Source organism: Athene cunicularia (assembly GCF_003259725.1).
Source record: "Athene cunicularia isolate RWA chromosome 11 unlocalized genomic scaffold, athCun1 chr11_part1, whole genome shotgun sequence".
NCBI classification, from domain to species: Eukaryota; Metazoa; Chordata; class Aves; order Strigiformes; family Strigidae; genus Athene; species Athene cunicularia.
The window spans coordinates 16,817,948-16,834,186 of NW_020799113.1; the positions used below are offsets into that span (position 1 = coordinate 16,817,948).

Consider the following 16,239-nt stretch of genomic DNA (forward strand, 5'->3'; position numbering starts at 1 on the left):
ACAGTTTGAATATTTAGGCATCTTCTGCTTCAGAATCCCCCAAATAAATAGTAATACTGATGCTTCTACTACGTTTGAATACTCAATGTAGAAAATGCAGTGACTAACAGGAAAAACATTAAAAATGGCACACTGCATGACAGTGTCATCTGCTTTTTGCATCATATGTTTGCGAAAATGTGGAAAAGTAGTAATTTTCTTACAAAGTAAAATGATTTTTTTTTCCTATAGATTATGCTGGAATAACTTATTTCTATCCTGGAAATGCTTGTTCAAAAACTGCCTTTAGCATAATTTAGCACTGGGAGTTGGTATTTCAGGAATAGCACACTTTTTTCAAGACTGTAGAGCAAACTGCAGATGGGTAGTGTATTGTGATGTGACTGGCAATTCTGCACTGTGTGAACTCATACTATTGGTCTAATGCTGGTTTAGCTATGAATTGATCTCCTTTTTTAGGTAGTGTAGAATGGGACAAGACTCTGAGCGAAAACTCTTCAAAATATACCTGAAATCACTATTTAAAACGCTTTCAATACAGTCTGCAAGCAGTCAGTGTGTAAGAGTGAGATTTCAGAAATCCAAGTTTTTTAAACCTTGAAGGATGTTCTGTATGTTGTGTAAACATGTGGTGTCATGACCGGTAAGCACTGATATTTGCAATTATTTGGTTTAGACCTCTGTAGGACCTGTTTGTCTTTGACCTTTAAAATTGGACTTGTGCCACTACCTAATAGTTTATTAAAGTTTGTTCCTTTTATGTCTCATTATTTTTTTTCAGAATTGCAAAGGTCTGTACTATTTTAAAGTCTTGAAGTCAGTCTACTCGATAAGCTTATTTAGCAAAAGAGGAAGGAGGATGCTTTTTTGATATGCATAGTCTTCCTTCTCAGTTGATGGAAAGGTACATGAAATAACTGATAGAAAATAGTACTGCACTTCAGGAAGGGGAAGTAGGTGTTGTTTTTGTTTAACATATTGTAAAATCAGATATTTAACTTTTGGTAACATTATAACTTTCACAAAATCAGAATGAAATAATAAAATTCCCGTGTGCTGTTAAGACTTTCTGAGCCTGGGGTTGGGGTATTGCCTAATAGATCTGAGTGGAGTCTTCTTTCGTGAATTTATTCAGTTTCTTTTAAACAGTCCATTGAAGATGACAGGTCAGCACTTAGTGCACCTCTGCAAGGCCACAAGGGATGACTTGGTCAGCCTGACTTTTAATAACGTCCCTGAACTCTACTTTCTTGGTTCTATATATATGGTTTGTTTCAAGCTGTTCAAAATGTAACTTGATAAATTAATGATAAATTGTACCACTGGTGTTAGCCATTATGTGTGTTTTGTTAGAAATTATGTTCATCTTCATGCCTTTGGATCTTTGTCATCCCTTGCATATATTCCCAGATCATTGTAAATAAGTGTGCTGTAGTTTGCAGCTTGGCAGAGTGCTTCAAGTTAAACCAACGGTCTTCACAGTTCTTTAGGAATGTTGCTGCATGCCACTCTGAAATTCCTATGGAGAAATGTCTGAAGAAAAAATTTGGTTCTTCAAAGCCATGCATCAGTGTCCCTTTGACATTGCTGTCCAAAAGATTCAAAACTTGTGGGTCACATCTCCATTGTCTCAAGGTGCAAAACATGTCAAAGGCATGCTTTGCTTCTTTTCCTTTACATGAAATTTAAAAAAAAAAATTAGAAGCAGACTAAAATTTTAGCAGTGAAAGTTCTTTCTCTTTAGTACTGTTTAGGTTTCACAGTGAATGATATCTTTACTCATACAGTCTTCCAAAGTAAAAATAAAAATAGCTAATTCAAGAGAGTAGCTTTATCTTTCCTTTCACCTCTGCATAATGGGACCTCAATTCTCTTTTGCCTTCGTTTCCTTGTAACTTTGGAGGGTGTTCTACGGAATACAGAAGTCGCTGAAATACATCCAGCTTCCATGAGACTATCAAGGAGGAAATAACTAGTTAGGACATGCTTTTCATATCAAGGTGTCAAAGTCTAAGAAATCTCTGTCTGAAGTAAATGCTTAGTAAATGCCTATAGTTCTTTACACAGCTGTGTGTTTCCTTCCCCATTCCTCATGTTGGATCTGAGGATACTAATACATTTGGTGAAGACAGAGTTGTTAACTTCAGTGAATGAAAGACTTTATTGCCTTATACTTTTCCCCGGATGTATCTTCTCTTTCACAACTGTGCCTTATTTTTAGGGAGGCCTGTTTATATGTAAAATCTTTCTTTCTAATCAGCCTATTTTACCAATCCAGTAATGTCATAAGCAGTGAATTAATTGTGCAAAGGAGGACTGAAGTGTTGATAGAATCTTCATCTTCAATTTAGCCAGCAAAGAAAAGGCACATAAAAGATACAAGTATTAAACCCCAATGAAAGTTTGGTTAAACATGGCAATTTCCTAAAAAATGCTGAAAAGTTTGGCAGCAAAACTGCTTTAAAAATACAATCATATGGGGTTTGGCACTGTCTGAATGTCATTACTATTGTTCGATTGATGAGTGTAAAACTTAGGTAATTATTTTCTAACTTCCCCCCCAAGTTTTAGTTGCATTTCTTTTTTTTCTTAGTTTTTAGTCTGAGAGTAGGCATGTGAAACCATGACATGACTTCTGGATTCAGTACACTATCAGGTATTGTGGTTTTTGTAAATAAACAAAGGGGGTTTGGTTCACAAAACCAGATTATTTTGAAGTATACTAGTATTGTCTGATAAGTACCTGTTTACTGTGAAGTGTATATTCTCTGTTGAATATTTTTCTCAAGCCTTACTACAGGTGCTAACTTCTTTTTTCCAGGTTGATGCCTCTTATTTTATGTGACCTATTTGCTTTTGCAAGGAAAAAGTTCTCACCGCTGACACCAAATTGCAAGTTTACATGCTGCTGTCTTCAGTGATCAAATTAATCTATATAGTCTCTAACGTTATACATTTTTAAGGGGTTTTCATATGTGCATTAAGAACATATGAATGGTTTTATAATATAATATACAACTTCTTGATGATCCAAAAATTCTCTCATTAACTTACTCTTATAGTTACTTGTTAAAAATTGTAAACTAAGTATTGACATGCTTGCATGAGTTTACTGCATTGCAATATAATAATACGGCTGGAACTGCTTTGGCGTGAAGCCCTTCTGGCTTATCCTGTAGTGACCTTCAGTCTTTAGCCTTCCAGCTTTAGTTTAACTTACGCATGCACTGACCTTTGCTATGGAAACGATATAGAAACACAAAAACAACTTGGCTGAGTTTCCTCTGCAAAGCAGTGGGTGGTGTATCAGTATTCTATTACAGAGGAGGAGGGTTTCTAGAGGTCAGTAGTGACAGTGTGCAGTAACTTATTAGTTGTCTACAGTATGGTGTTTGCTACTCCTGGGAAAGTGAAGTTGTGGGGGTTTTTTTAAGTAAAATAGTTGGGTTTTGTTTGGGGTTTTTTTTTGTAGCATGCAGCTCTAGGATTGCACATTAGTAGAGTAAATGCTGGAAGGCATACTTGAAAATACACCTAGTGTTCAACCAGTAGTTTCAGTTACTGCCTTTCTGTAAGTGACCCATGACTGAATCCTGGGCAGGCTGATACTGAAGCAACTGATTGCCAGTAGGTTGTGAAGTGGTTTGTCAATTTAAATACTTACGGTCTGTATAGAGACACTATGTTCTTATTTGTATATATTATGTATTCTTCACTGTGGTGAACTAAAGGTACAGGTACCGTGGCTTCATTAGGTATTTGGACAGAACGCAGTAACTATTCTTTTAAGTTAATTAGGCAGGTATTTTTCTTGAGGAACAACTAGCAATTTTTTTTTATACTGTCTTACACGTTTGGGCTGTTCAACATACAGAATTGTGTGTAAAGCAGATGAGGTAATAAGAAAGTGTCACACCACTGTCAGTGAAAGTAAGAACAATCAACAGGTTTTTTTGAATGAAAACAAAACTGTACTTAAAAGAATGCATTTTAAATTCCAAAATAGATAATTTTTTCCTGACTTAAAGTTGATTTGGAATAGTAAGTCTCCTTCACTAGTCACAAGATAGTATTCCATCACTAATGGCAATTCAGGCTTCAAATATCATCTTTCTTTTGGGGAACAATTGACACCATTCCTGGGAGGGAGAAGGTAGTTCAGATTCTGTGATAATTCAGTCTCCAGTGGGGACCAAGTGTGATGGGCAGAAAGTTCTTCTTTGCTTACTATGTAAAGGTTTTGTGTAAGGAGAGACACCCAAGCAATTATTCATATCATGGACTTAGAGTACTTTCATACTTTTCAGCAAGCTGCTGAATGCAGCTGCAGTTAAATAAGGTAGGAGCACTTTCAGGTGAATTAAAGTAATCCAGCATTGTCCTCTGTTCGCAGGAGTGGTACGATATAGGGCTGTCTTTAATTATGTGGCACTAGCTAGGCACAATGTGTTGGTTTCACTGAAGGCTTTGAATGATTATGTAATAGAAATGAGATGGGATATGCAGGCATCATCTCCACAAGCTGTTGGATCACTTTGTGCCTACCCCTTGGCTCACTGGCCCCCGCAGACTCTTCTCTTTGATTAGACATGCTGTAAATTTTCAATTTTACTCTTGCAGAATCCATGTCATGCCTAGAGTTGTCAGCTCACTTAGACAAGATTTAAGGGGAAACTGTTAATTCTAAAGCACAAATTTATAATAAAGGTTTTTTTATCAGCATGTTTTGACAGTCTCTCTAGCTGCCTCAGTCTTAGCTAGTGCGTAAGACTGTCTCATTAGCATCCATAGCCTATTAAGCTTACTGTCTCTTGCTGTAAATATGGCTGTTGGAAACATGAGGACCCTGTGCAACCTCCTCATAGCTTGCTTAAGACTGATATATTTCCTTTTTATGTGTGCCTGTTACTGTGATCAGCCTTGAATTACAGTCTATAATGTGGGAGAAAGGGTTATTCTTTTCTTCCCCACCCCCCAACTTCTTTAATTGCCTCACTTACTTGCACGTATCAGTTATATTTATGCCTTTACATTGTTTTCCTTTTATGCTGTTCTCTTTATTTTAAACCTTGAATAAATGCAATAAATCATCTGTAATGCTAAGTACAAATTTATGAAGTCTCTGCTACCTTGCCAATATGTTACTACTCTGCCTAACCATATATAGAGAGATATATATATATTCCGGTGCCTTTAACAGGACTTGATTGCAGATCCTTTGCAGAAATTCATTTGAGACAAAGCTATAGTGTAAGCATCTGATTGACATAGTTTGGGGGGCCCTTGTTGGCCTGTTGGGTTTGTTTTGAGACTGGTTTACACTAGCATGGCTATTAAGTACATATGAAATTTTCAGGGATTTGTCCTGATGCTATTACAGACCATTTTTAATTATGAGATGCCTTCTTTATATGTTTCTGCATTATAACGTGCTTATGTTTCTTCTAAATAACTATAACACATATTAATAATTTTATATAGAGTATATTTTATAATGTTTTATAAAATTAATATATGATTTTGTATATTATAATCTTTTTAGTTTCTTCAGGGCATTTGAGTTCTTGTTTGTTTTGATTTAGTATGTAAACCAGAAGGAGAATGACTAAAGGTGGTACTGCTGTGTGGGGTCTTATTGTAGGGTTTTTATTATTTCTTCTGAAGTGGTAGTAACAGTTTCAAATTTCTACACTGGTATAGCTAATGTACTGCAGTGATGTGAGACAGTCAACAAGCACAGAAGCCTTTATCACAAGAGCATCATACAGAAAATGCACTTGATAACCTATTGATACATAACTAATCTGTTGGTCATGTGGGCGTTTTTTGTCAGACCACCTTCCCCTCCCACAACATGCTTGGCAGAAATGAGGCCTTATATGTCTTCTGTAGCATATCTGGATGAGCACAGAGGGTAAAACTTTGCTCAAGAATAATGGAAGCAAAACTAGCATTAGACCAGCTTTGGGCAATTGTATATGGCCATGGAGTCTCATGGGCAATACCACTGCAGCTGCTGGCATAGGGTGTATTTTGCTTCACTAAATTAAGCTCCTGGTCTCTGTAGGCTTCTGTAGAGGAGTTTCTCCACTAACTACATGTAGACAGACCTGCTTAGTTCTACGAGTATCCCTCCCTTTCTACTCCCCACCCCGCCAGCCCTTTCTCTCATATCAGTAGTATCTCCAGAACTGTTGTGTACATGGCCATTGTTAAGGAAGGGGAAGATAGCTTTAATTGGAAATGAGCTTAGTCACAGTGACCCCATTTGGAAGTTATTCAAATTTTTGAATAGGTCTGGCTTGTAATTTATATAATTCCCAGTATTAGATTGAATGCATTTAACAGACGTCACATGTAGGCTGTATTCCATTGTGTTAAGATTTAATTTTAACTTTGAGGAAAATGGATGGTAGTCACAGGCTTGAGAACTTGGGACAAGATGGCTGCTGTAAATGCTAAACTAATACATGTCCTTAAATTTTCTTTAAACTCCTAAAATAATTCAGACTCATAGAGGTTCTGAAAATATTCATATAGTATTTAAGAAAAAAAAAAATCTTTTGAAAAGATGTTGGGAGACCTGCATCAAGGTTTGGTTTTTGTTGTTTTTTTTCCCCTGGATTTAAGTCTGTTTGTGGTGAGATCTCCAGTGAGAACAAAAATATTTTACATATTTGACAGAACAAAAGCCTGCAAGTAATAGAAATAAAACACAAATAAATGCAATCATATAGGAAATTAGTTGGAAATATGTCAATTATAGGACAGAACATTGTATTTGCTAAAAGCTGCCATGACTTTTAAAGATTGCTTGGCTTTTTGTGGCAGATTTTTCAACCTCAGCTGTAGTCTATATACAATGCAGTACAAATGTAGCCTACATTTTATGGTAAGAGTTGAACTAGACTGGCCTCTTAAAGGCACAACAGGGAGAAGATGGTGTGCATCTCCCAAGAAAGGCACAAGGAGATTTGAGGACAAAATTTGCAATTCTTTGTCTACAGTCCTGAAGAGCAGCACAGTCTCCTTATTACAGTAATCACCTAGGGATCTCCCACTTAGCAAAGCAATAGAAGCAGTAATTCTGAGCTGTTTCCTTTCTTTTCTCTTCATTCACTTAAAAAAAAATAAACAACCCCCAAAAATAAAAGTAGATTGGGCATGTTCTGAGAGCAATCTCATAATGCTGTGATTGTAGCAAATAATGCATTCAGTCTATCAACTTTTCATGTCAGCTGCTCAAGATATGTGTGTTGTTGGTCAGTAACAGGTATATGCTGTAGCTTGTCTGTAGTATGTGTTGCTCAGAAACTGTTTTAGATTTTGTGTGTGTGCTGGATATGAAGAGGTGAAGAACAAGCTGCAGCTGTTCTGGGTTTGAGTAAGCTCAGCTTTGTCTTAGGTGGTCTAGATTTTGGCTGTTCTGCTTCTTAATCACATTTAACCTCATTGAGCAAATGGGAAGAACGCTAACTAAAATATGACCACACTGTTGTATCTAAATGGTTTAATTAATGGGTATTACATCTTGGACAAAAGCATTCATGTAAGGCTGAAAGCTTTGAGAATGGCTCTTTAAAGTTCCACACTTCTGTCAGAAATTGAATTTTTGTTCTTGATTGAGAAAACTAATAAATGTGGCAGGTGCCGTCATAACCAATTGAATATAGAGAACAGGTGTCTGTTTGGCGTACATAAAACTTACTACCAATAGTAGTGCATCAAGATCCAAGGAATCTTGGTGCTTCTGACTTCTGGGTGTGGGTGTGCTTGGGTTTTTTGTACTGCTGACTACTGGCATTAAATTACTCTTGTGAGTAGGTTAAATTGACATGGTTTTGTTTGGTTTTTAAGTGTTAGTTCTGTAAAGAGCTTGGATAACATCATTGTGTGACCAAATAACTTCCCTAGAGACAAAAATATTGACATGACAAAACTACATTTAAAGAATGGCTGTCTGGCCCTCCCTCCAGTTTGAACATAAGTTGATGTCAAAGTCAATGAACTGTAAATTTGTTGCACTGCTTTTTAGAAATTATATAACTTAGTGTGCATCAATTTGCCAGTTGCAGGGAGGTGCAGTCAACTTCATGGATTTATAAGACATGTTTTATAGGCTTCAGATTTAAAATTGCAGTGGCTAAAGGAATCTTGCACATTACTGTTGGTTAAATTTGTTTCCTTATATCTTCTGGATGATACGTTACCAATGCACTATCATGAAACTAGTGTTTCCTTTTAGAGTTAGGTGAGGTTTTTTTCTGATGTTTTAATGTGTTTTATGTCTAGAATTACTACTGTTAGCTCTAGCAACAGGTGGTTTTATAACAACTGAGTGCTTAAAAAAAAAAAAAAAAAAAAAAAGATGCATGAACTAACAGATAGCAAATTTTAGGCTGTCAAGCATTTTCTTTGCAAAAAACCCCAAACCCCATGCCTGATTTTGTAGCTATGAATTAAATTTTCTTTGTCCTCACACAAGAGGTTTTGTGAATGCAAATGTATTAATAAAACTCACTATGGTATCCATAGAAGAAAAAATAAACTTCAAAATTTTTAGTATTCTAGAAACTAGGTGTATCTCACTAAAACTAATAATTCAGCTTTGATTAGAAACAGTATCAGATATGCACCTACAACACAGCATAGCTTTGATGTAGAAATTCTATAGGTAAAATGATTCTTTTCTCTTTCAGAAATTCAAAGGTAATAAAGATATTTTGATATCCATTTGTTCTAGTAATTGTTGTTGCTGGTACTTGTATTGGGGAATGTATCTGTATTCAGTTTCCTGATTTCTGAAGAGTTTGAAGAAGTTGGTAATTAAATACTACTATTTGACTCAATCCTTTGTACTAGCTGTGGATTTATGTTATGCACACACAAATGCAGTAAAAGTCAACTAAAATTTTAATACTACATCTGCTTTTTCATCAGCTCCTGGGCTACAGCGAGAAGCCAGTAAACCTACAAATGTTCATCGGAACAGCAGATGATCGCTACTTAAGACCTCATGCATTCTACCAGGTGCACCGAATCACTGGAAAAACAGTTGCAACAGCTAGTCAAGAGATAATAATTGCCAGCACAAAAGTCTTGGAAATACCACTTCTTCCTGAAAATAATATGTCAGCCAGGTACATTACAGCATAAAGTAGCTGTTTGGTTGCTATGTGTCTTTTTTTGGTGTGCGTGTAAAGATGAAAGAAAAAACCTTGTAGAATAGCGTATTTTCCACAAATATATGGCTCATGATTAAGATAGACACATCACTGTAAACATGCAAATGTTTAGGTAGTCAGAAGTAGAGGGATGGGGAGATAGATGAGTGCTTCTGGGACTATGCTTCCTCAGACAATCCATATGTGTATATGACTCCACATTTGTAGAACTGCATGTGAGTGACTGGCTGGTAGAATTTTTGATTTTACAAAGGCATAAGACTTTTTTTCTATGAAAATACAGTCATGCAGTTTAGCTATTTGTTTCTTGATTGAATGTGGTGATATAATTTCTGGCATCTTGGTAAGCCTTTTCCTTGTTTTGGTTTTTTATTTTTAGCAGTTGTGTTATTCTGACTTCAGGTATTGCCAAATAGAATGTGCTAGATAATAGTTTAATGGTTAGTTGTAGCAACGATTAAATGGCTCTGTTCTAGCTGGCTGGTCAGTGAACAGAGTAAAGCACAATCATTTGTTTATGTAGCACATTTATTTCTTATGTAGACTTCTGAAGTCAACTTGAATTTCCTTAGTTGCAGACTTGGTGCTAGTTCCATTGAATGCTGTGAACCCACAGTGATGTGCAAGATGACACTCCTCACAGCTTATATATGTGTTACTTGGTTAAAGTATCTGTCTTATATGGATAATTAGTAACTATGTGGAGGGGTAGCTGGAATTTGATGGTTATACTTTTGTCATTCTCTAGTCCTTCCTAAGGCAGAACTAAATATAGGCCTCTTGCTCCTTGTAAATGATGTTTAATATGTACAATAACTTTGCAGGTTAAACTATGTGCAATGACATATAACCTTTAAAGGTTCAAAAAAGCAGCAGCTAGACATTTACAAGACAAAATGTTTTAACAGTGTACCTGCTGCCATTTTTGACACTAACAGATCTTTTTATCTCAGCCATTTAAAATAGCATAACATGGGGAGAAAATAGTGCTCTTTATTCTTTAACAAAAGAAAGGTTTACAGAACATACTTTGGCAATAGTTTGATTCATTTTCTTCCATTTCTCTTCTGATCCATCCGTCCTCACCTATCTTCAGTATCGATTGTGCTGGTATTTTGAAACTTCGCAATTCAGATATAGAGCTCCGTAAAGGAGAGACAGATATTGGAAGAAAGAATACCAGAGTGCGACTTGTGTTTCGTGTTCACATCCCACAGCCTAGTGGAAAAGTCTTATCTCTGCAGACTGCTTCCATACCTGTTGAATGCTGTAAGATTGCTTTAACTATAAATCATTAATACTCATCTTTTCTGCATGTATCAGTAGTGTTGTCATTCTGACAGTGTTTATTGTCAGAACTATATAACAAGTGTGTGTAAAAAGCATTGTGTGTAAGAACTAGATTTAAAAAAATTAATGTATCTTTAAAGATGGTACTTGCCAAGTGGCAGCCTAAAGGTTTGGAAGAAACAAGGTGTTTTAGGCTTTAAACTTCATAGTGCAGTCACACAGCTAGCAGCTAAGGTAATTCCTGTATATGAGCAGAGGCAGCTGATATATCTCAGTGAAAATAAATATTCATTTCAGGAAGAACTAATACCATTTCATTTACAAGAGTCTACACCATTACTTGTCTTTATACAGCATTATCTAACAAACAACTGAACTTCTAGAGTTCACTTGTTAAATGCTGGCACTAAGAAATCAAAACATGACCTTAAGCAATCTGAATTTCTCCTAGAATTCATTTTGTCTATAAAATACTAAAGTAATTTTTGAACCAATATTCCTAAACTAAAAACTTAATTTTCTGTAACAGTAGAGATTGTTGTGATTCATGGATTCTTGGTGGTTCATTTCTATAATTATATAATTTCAACATAATTTTAAACCCAAAGATAAATCATACACAAATATGATTTATATATGTAAATAGATGGACATTTTTTTCACCCCCGGTTATTCTAGTTATGATCATAAAAGAAATGTCATTATGATTAAAATTGAGAGTAGTAATTTTTCCCTTAATATTTTTTTAAAGCTCAGCGATCTGCTCAAGAACTCCCTCAGATTGAGAAGTACAGCATCAATAGTTGCTCAGTAAATGGAGGCCATGAAATGGTGGTGACAGGATCAAATTTTCTTCCAGAATCCAAAATTATATTTTTTGAAAAAGGACAAGGTAAATATTATCTTTGTTTTGTTTTCAAGGAAAAAAGAACACTATCTGAGCTTGATTTTAGGAAGTAATGATGTTTTAAAAAGAAAAGAAAAAGACTTAAGTCACAAGCAGTAATCTGAAACTTCAGTTTGGGCACTGATTTATATATGCTGGTTGGCAATTATTAATTAAATAGTACTTGTGATCCAGGAAGACAATTACAGGCTAACTGAATTGTGTGTATTGGAAAGATGCTGTTGACAGATCATACCATGTATTTTCTTTCTTATTACAAAAAAAAAAAAAAAGAAAAAATGAAAATGGGAATTAATGGCAATGTACTATTGAGCATGGATGTCATCATGTAACATCTGATTTAATCATTGCATAAGAACTGACTTACTCCTAATGGAATAGATGTTAGTGAGAAAACGCTACTGATTTTTTTTCCATATATTTGCATAAGATTTTCTGTAGGAGTTACTCTTAAGGGAGACGCATTTTTTTAAAAAGTCTCAAGATCTGGCTCAGATTTGGTGTGCAGTGTCTGCTTCAGCTGTGTCTGTGCCTCATTTGCATCTGTAAACAGGCAAGTGTGCATGGAGGCAAAATAGTGGCAATAAGCAGTGGTATGAAGAGCAGCGACCTTTTGTACATGTATTAAACACTTGTGTGCTTGACAAGCTCCTCGAGTACTGAATTGCCAGGAAATCAGAAATGTTGTGGTCAGTTGTATTACAAGGTGCTCATTCTCTAGAATCTAAGTTCAGTCTTCTAGGCAAAGCTTAGTTATGGGTGAGAACTGCAGCAGGCTTACACTTATTCATTAGCAGAGTTAAAAATTATTGCAGACATGCATTTCAGTTAAGGTATACTAAAGACTTCATGCAGTGAAATCTGTAGGAAAATTTAACTGATTCATATTGATCTCATGAAATGAAACAAATTATTCTTTGAGAGGATAGTAGATTAAATTTTTCAGTCTAATATACAGGAAATAGAATCTCAAAGTAAGCAAGAAATGTACAGATTTTGGACGAATATTTCTAAAACCTCTTTAAATGTAATGAAACTTGTTGTTTTTTTTTTTCCTTAAACCCACGTTCATACTCTTTTCTATCATCTTCATAATGATTCAACTCCATAAACTAGAGAATTTAACACCAAAAAACCCCCTATCAAATATTTTCTATTTTTAGTTGACTACAAACAGATATAATGAATGTTTTTCAAGTTTTCTTTGGTTTTGTTTGGTATTATACACAGATGCACATATACACTCAGGTACATATATGCATGTTACTCAAAGATGTTCAATTACTCAGCATTCCTGAGCTGAGATTCTGCAGCTCTTCTGGATATATGTATTGATTTTAATATTTCTGACTTAGACTGAAATGCATGAAAAATGACTGAAAATTTATGACTAGCTGTCTTAATATGTAGAGTTCCTTTTCTTCCCCGATTGTCCCTTTAATATAGAGAGTATAGAATCTGAACAACTTAAATTATCATTGCTGTGACTTGAACACCTGATTTGAACTTTTGGGGAAACAGTAACAAAAGTATAGCATTAAAAATAGAAGTCTGCAGCCAAGTCCAGTTCTTCTACATTTTATTATTTCCTTAAATATTTAAGTAAAAGAGTTGAGATTATTTTTTTTTTTTTATTAGCAAATACAACATAAGTAGGGGGTTTCTGTATCAAGGTGAATGCCTTTTAAAGAACTACTGCTGCTAAACATCGGGCTCTCTGATAACATGTACAAAACCCAACAACCAAGCAAACTGAGTGTCAGATTAAGGATAATGAGTTATACTAGGTCAGAGCAGGGAGAGGTTCACCAAGGTGATTTGCTTCTCTCACAATGCTGACAACTTGCCTGGTATTTGAACTACCGGGTCTTTTGGTTAGGGGTGGGTGTTTGTTTTCAGTGTACCTGGGGGTATGTGCATGAGGATGTGGTGTATGTTATCTCTCATATGGTGCCTTGTAGGTTAAGTCATCAGCATGTTTGAGTAATCACAAGTGTCAGTAGTAATTTAACTACCTTTCAAAAATATTTTTAGAAAAACAGGGGAAAAAAAAAATCTGTACACTTACAGTGCACACTGCCTCCTTTGGAATGAAATGTACCTGTGTAATCGGCAGGTTCTGTTAAAATGCAGAATCCTGCACAACAAACCTCTATACTTCAAACTTTGTTTACAATATATGTCAGCTGAATGGCCTCTATGACTGAAAATAAAAGCTGTTTTATATTAAGTATGTAAGTATTTTTAAGCTTAAGTATTTAAGTGGTTTAGAAAATGCTTTTTGCTTGAATTATTTGTAAATTTCTCTCAACAGATGGACGACCTCAGTGGGAGGTAGAAGGGAAAATAATTAGGGAAAAGTGTCAAGGGGTGAGAAACAATTTTTCTTACTTTAGAAAGCTTTCTGTTTTAAAATGAGAAACTAGCCATCTTCATTGTTATTCTGAAATGTAGACTTCATTTATTAAAGTAGATCAGTGGTTAATTCAGAGAGACAACTGGAGACTTCTAAATTGGCTTAATACTATAGAGTAGCCATTAAGAGGATGCTTTGAAGGAACAGCAGATAGTGTGCTTGTTGTGAAAGCAGTGAAAAGAAAAATTTAAAATTGAAAAAAAACAAGATAAATTTGCTAGTATGACAGATAATTTCCAGTGCATTAAAATTTTTCCTAAAAGCTTAATGATCCAAAATGCAATTCTTTGACTACTAGTCTTTTTATGCTCTGGCAGATAAATAAAGCATCCTTTAGAAGATGTGTCTATTTAGTTAAAAGCACTACCTTCAGAACACTTGTGTTTAAAAGAAGAAAGTCTCCAAATAAAAGTTTGCATATAGTACTGTTTCACTATGTAATATGCATAAACTTGAAGTTTACCAATTTCAAAATATCATTTTGCTTTAGTTCTGCAATAAGTGTTTTAGTTTTTCACTAATTAAGAACAGTTTCATTTGTATTTGATACGTAAAACTTATTTATTTCAACTTTTATACAGGCAAACATTATACTTGAAGTTCCTCCATACCATAACAAAGCCATTACAAATGCAGTTCAGGTGCAGTTCTATCTCTGCAATGGCAAGAGGAAAAAAAGCCAGTCTCAACGTTTTACTTATACACCAGGTATTAAAGAAAAAAATAAAGTTGCATTTTATTTTGTTCTTTAAAGTAGACATTTGAAAATAATCCAGTCTTGTATCTTTGACAGGTAGATAAGAAGACTAGCTTCAAATTGTTTGTAAAACAACTTACTTAAGCTTGTCTAATTAAAAAGCTGAAATTTAGAGTAATGAGCTACCTTGCTATAATTACAGCCAGGTATTTCTTCGTTACGCTTTTTACAGAATAATTTGCATTCTACTTTTCATTGAGAATGATGGCGAATCTCAGAAGCTGCTTTTCTAAATAACGCTAGTGATGATATGGAGGATAGTGAGATCATAGAACAACAGGTTTCACACACACATGCACACCCTGCCCCCAGATGTCAACTTGTGCCCCCCAGGTTTAGATACAAGGAAGATAAAATATTTTTTCCCCCTTCTAGACACATTGCAGCATGTTGAGAGGAAACAGTTTGTAACTTAGGCAAAAGCAAAAACTGTATGTGTTAACTGTAAATGTAGTTAAAACATCTTAATCCCTGCCCCTTGGTGTTGAGGAAGTGGTTACCACTAGATATGCAATGCCTACTCCTTTGCCTGATATTTTCTTTTACAAAATTCATGCCCATTTAGAGTAGTCACAATTCACAAGGTCCTAGTGATGGTGCTAGACCCTGTTAGTACTGTTTGGAGGATCTGAAGGAGTCCTTAAACTCAGATATGGATATTAACTTCTTAAAGCTAATGTGTACACTGACAAAGCCAACTACCATTAGTTTACACTATTTAAAATAAGTTTTGCTCACTTGTGCTTTAAAAATACCTACTTCATACCTTCATGTGCCATTTAAGCAATGTCACCTGGGTATTTGGTACACTAAGTATACATAAATTGTGTTTTCAACCATTCTTAAGAATATCAACTTCCAAGATAGTTACAAGCTACATCTTAAACTATATTTTTGTTTGAGAAATCCATATTTTAAACTATTTAAATGGTGAAATGAAGTAATGACATTTACTGCTTAAATAAGAAGCAAGTTTAATTATAACTCTAGCTGTTATTGCACAAACATTTTAAAATCCATTTTGTCTATAAGTAAATATAACAGTTTCTTTAACACTGTATTGTATCAAGGAGGAATTGAGCAGTTAAGTGTTAGCATTTTTCTGCTATTTGTACTTAAAGTCAGTATCTTTTCATGTGCCTACCAGAAGCTTAAAAAAGAAAAATCCTGTAACTGAAAGTGTGTCAGTTGGTAACTCTCTGCACTACAAGACCAGTTGTTGTTATCACTGAAATTGGGGGATATGGTGAAAGAGCTGGTGTAATTAAAACAACACCCAGTACTCAACTCATTTAACTGTGTTGGCAGAGTTCAGCTCTCATCTTGATCAAAGGCTAAGGAAAGTGAGAAGCCAGCTAAAAATTTCATTCCCCTTTTCCTGGTGCCTGATACTGAACTCTTATCTGCGTGTTTTCAGTGGAGCCCAGCAGCAGCAGCCCCCACCCCGATGAGCAGTATCCTTTAGATGTACTGGACTTTCTCTGGCTGGGTTTCAAATGTCTTCAAAAACATACATTGCATAGCAGGGTATTTTAAAGGGAAGGTAACTGCCTTTGAGTAAATGCTAGGAGAGTTCTTCTGGCTTTAAAGAGTTAATATAGCAGGCATAAAGTTTAAAAAAAAAAAAAAGAGCAAAAGAGGGAAAATTAGAGCAAGGACATTAACAATACTGTTGTGGCTGTTA

The 16,239-nt window shown here is 35.2% G+C and overlaps 1 protein-coding gene across 1 annotated transcript in view; it reads left to right on the forward strand.

Moving 5' to 3' along the window:
- NFATC3 (nuclear factor of activated T cells 3) overlaps positions 1-16,239 on the forward strand; it is a 60,138-nt gene that overhangs the window by 20,967 nt on the left and 22,932 nt on the right. Inside the window, exons 4-8 of the mRNA XM_026856962.1 lie at positions 8,941-9,140; positions 10,282-10,454; positions 11,227-11,367; positions 13,697-13,752; positions 14,380-14,506. Coding sequence (XP_026712763.1) covers positions 8,941-9,140; positions 10,282-10,454; positions 11,227-11,367; positions 13,697-13,752; positions 14,380-14,506 — 697 coding nt within the window. The remainder of the gene's footprint in view (positions 1-8,940; positions 9,141-10,281; positions 10,455-11,226; positions 11,368-13,696; positions 13,753-14,379; positions 14,507-16,239) is intronic.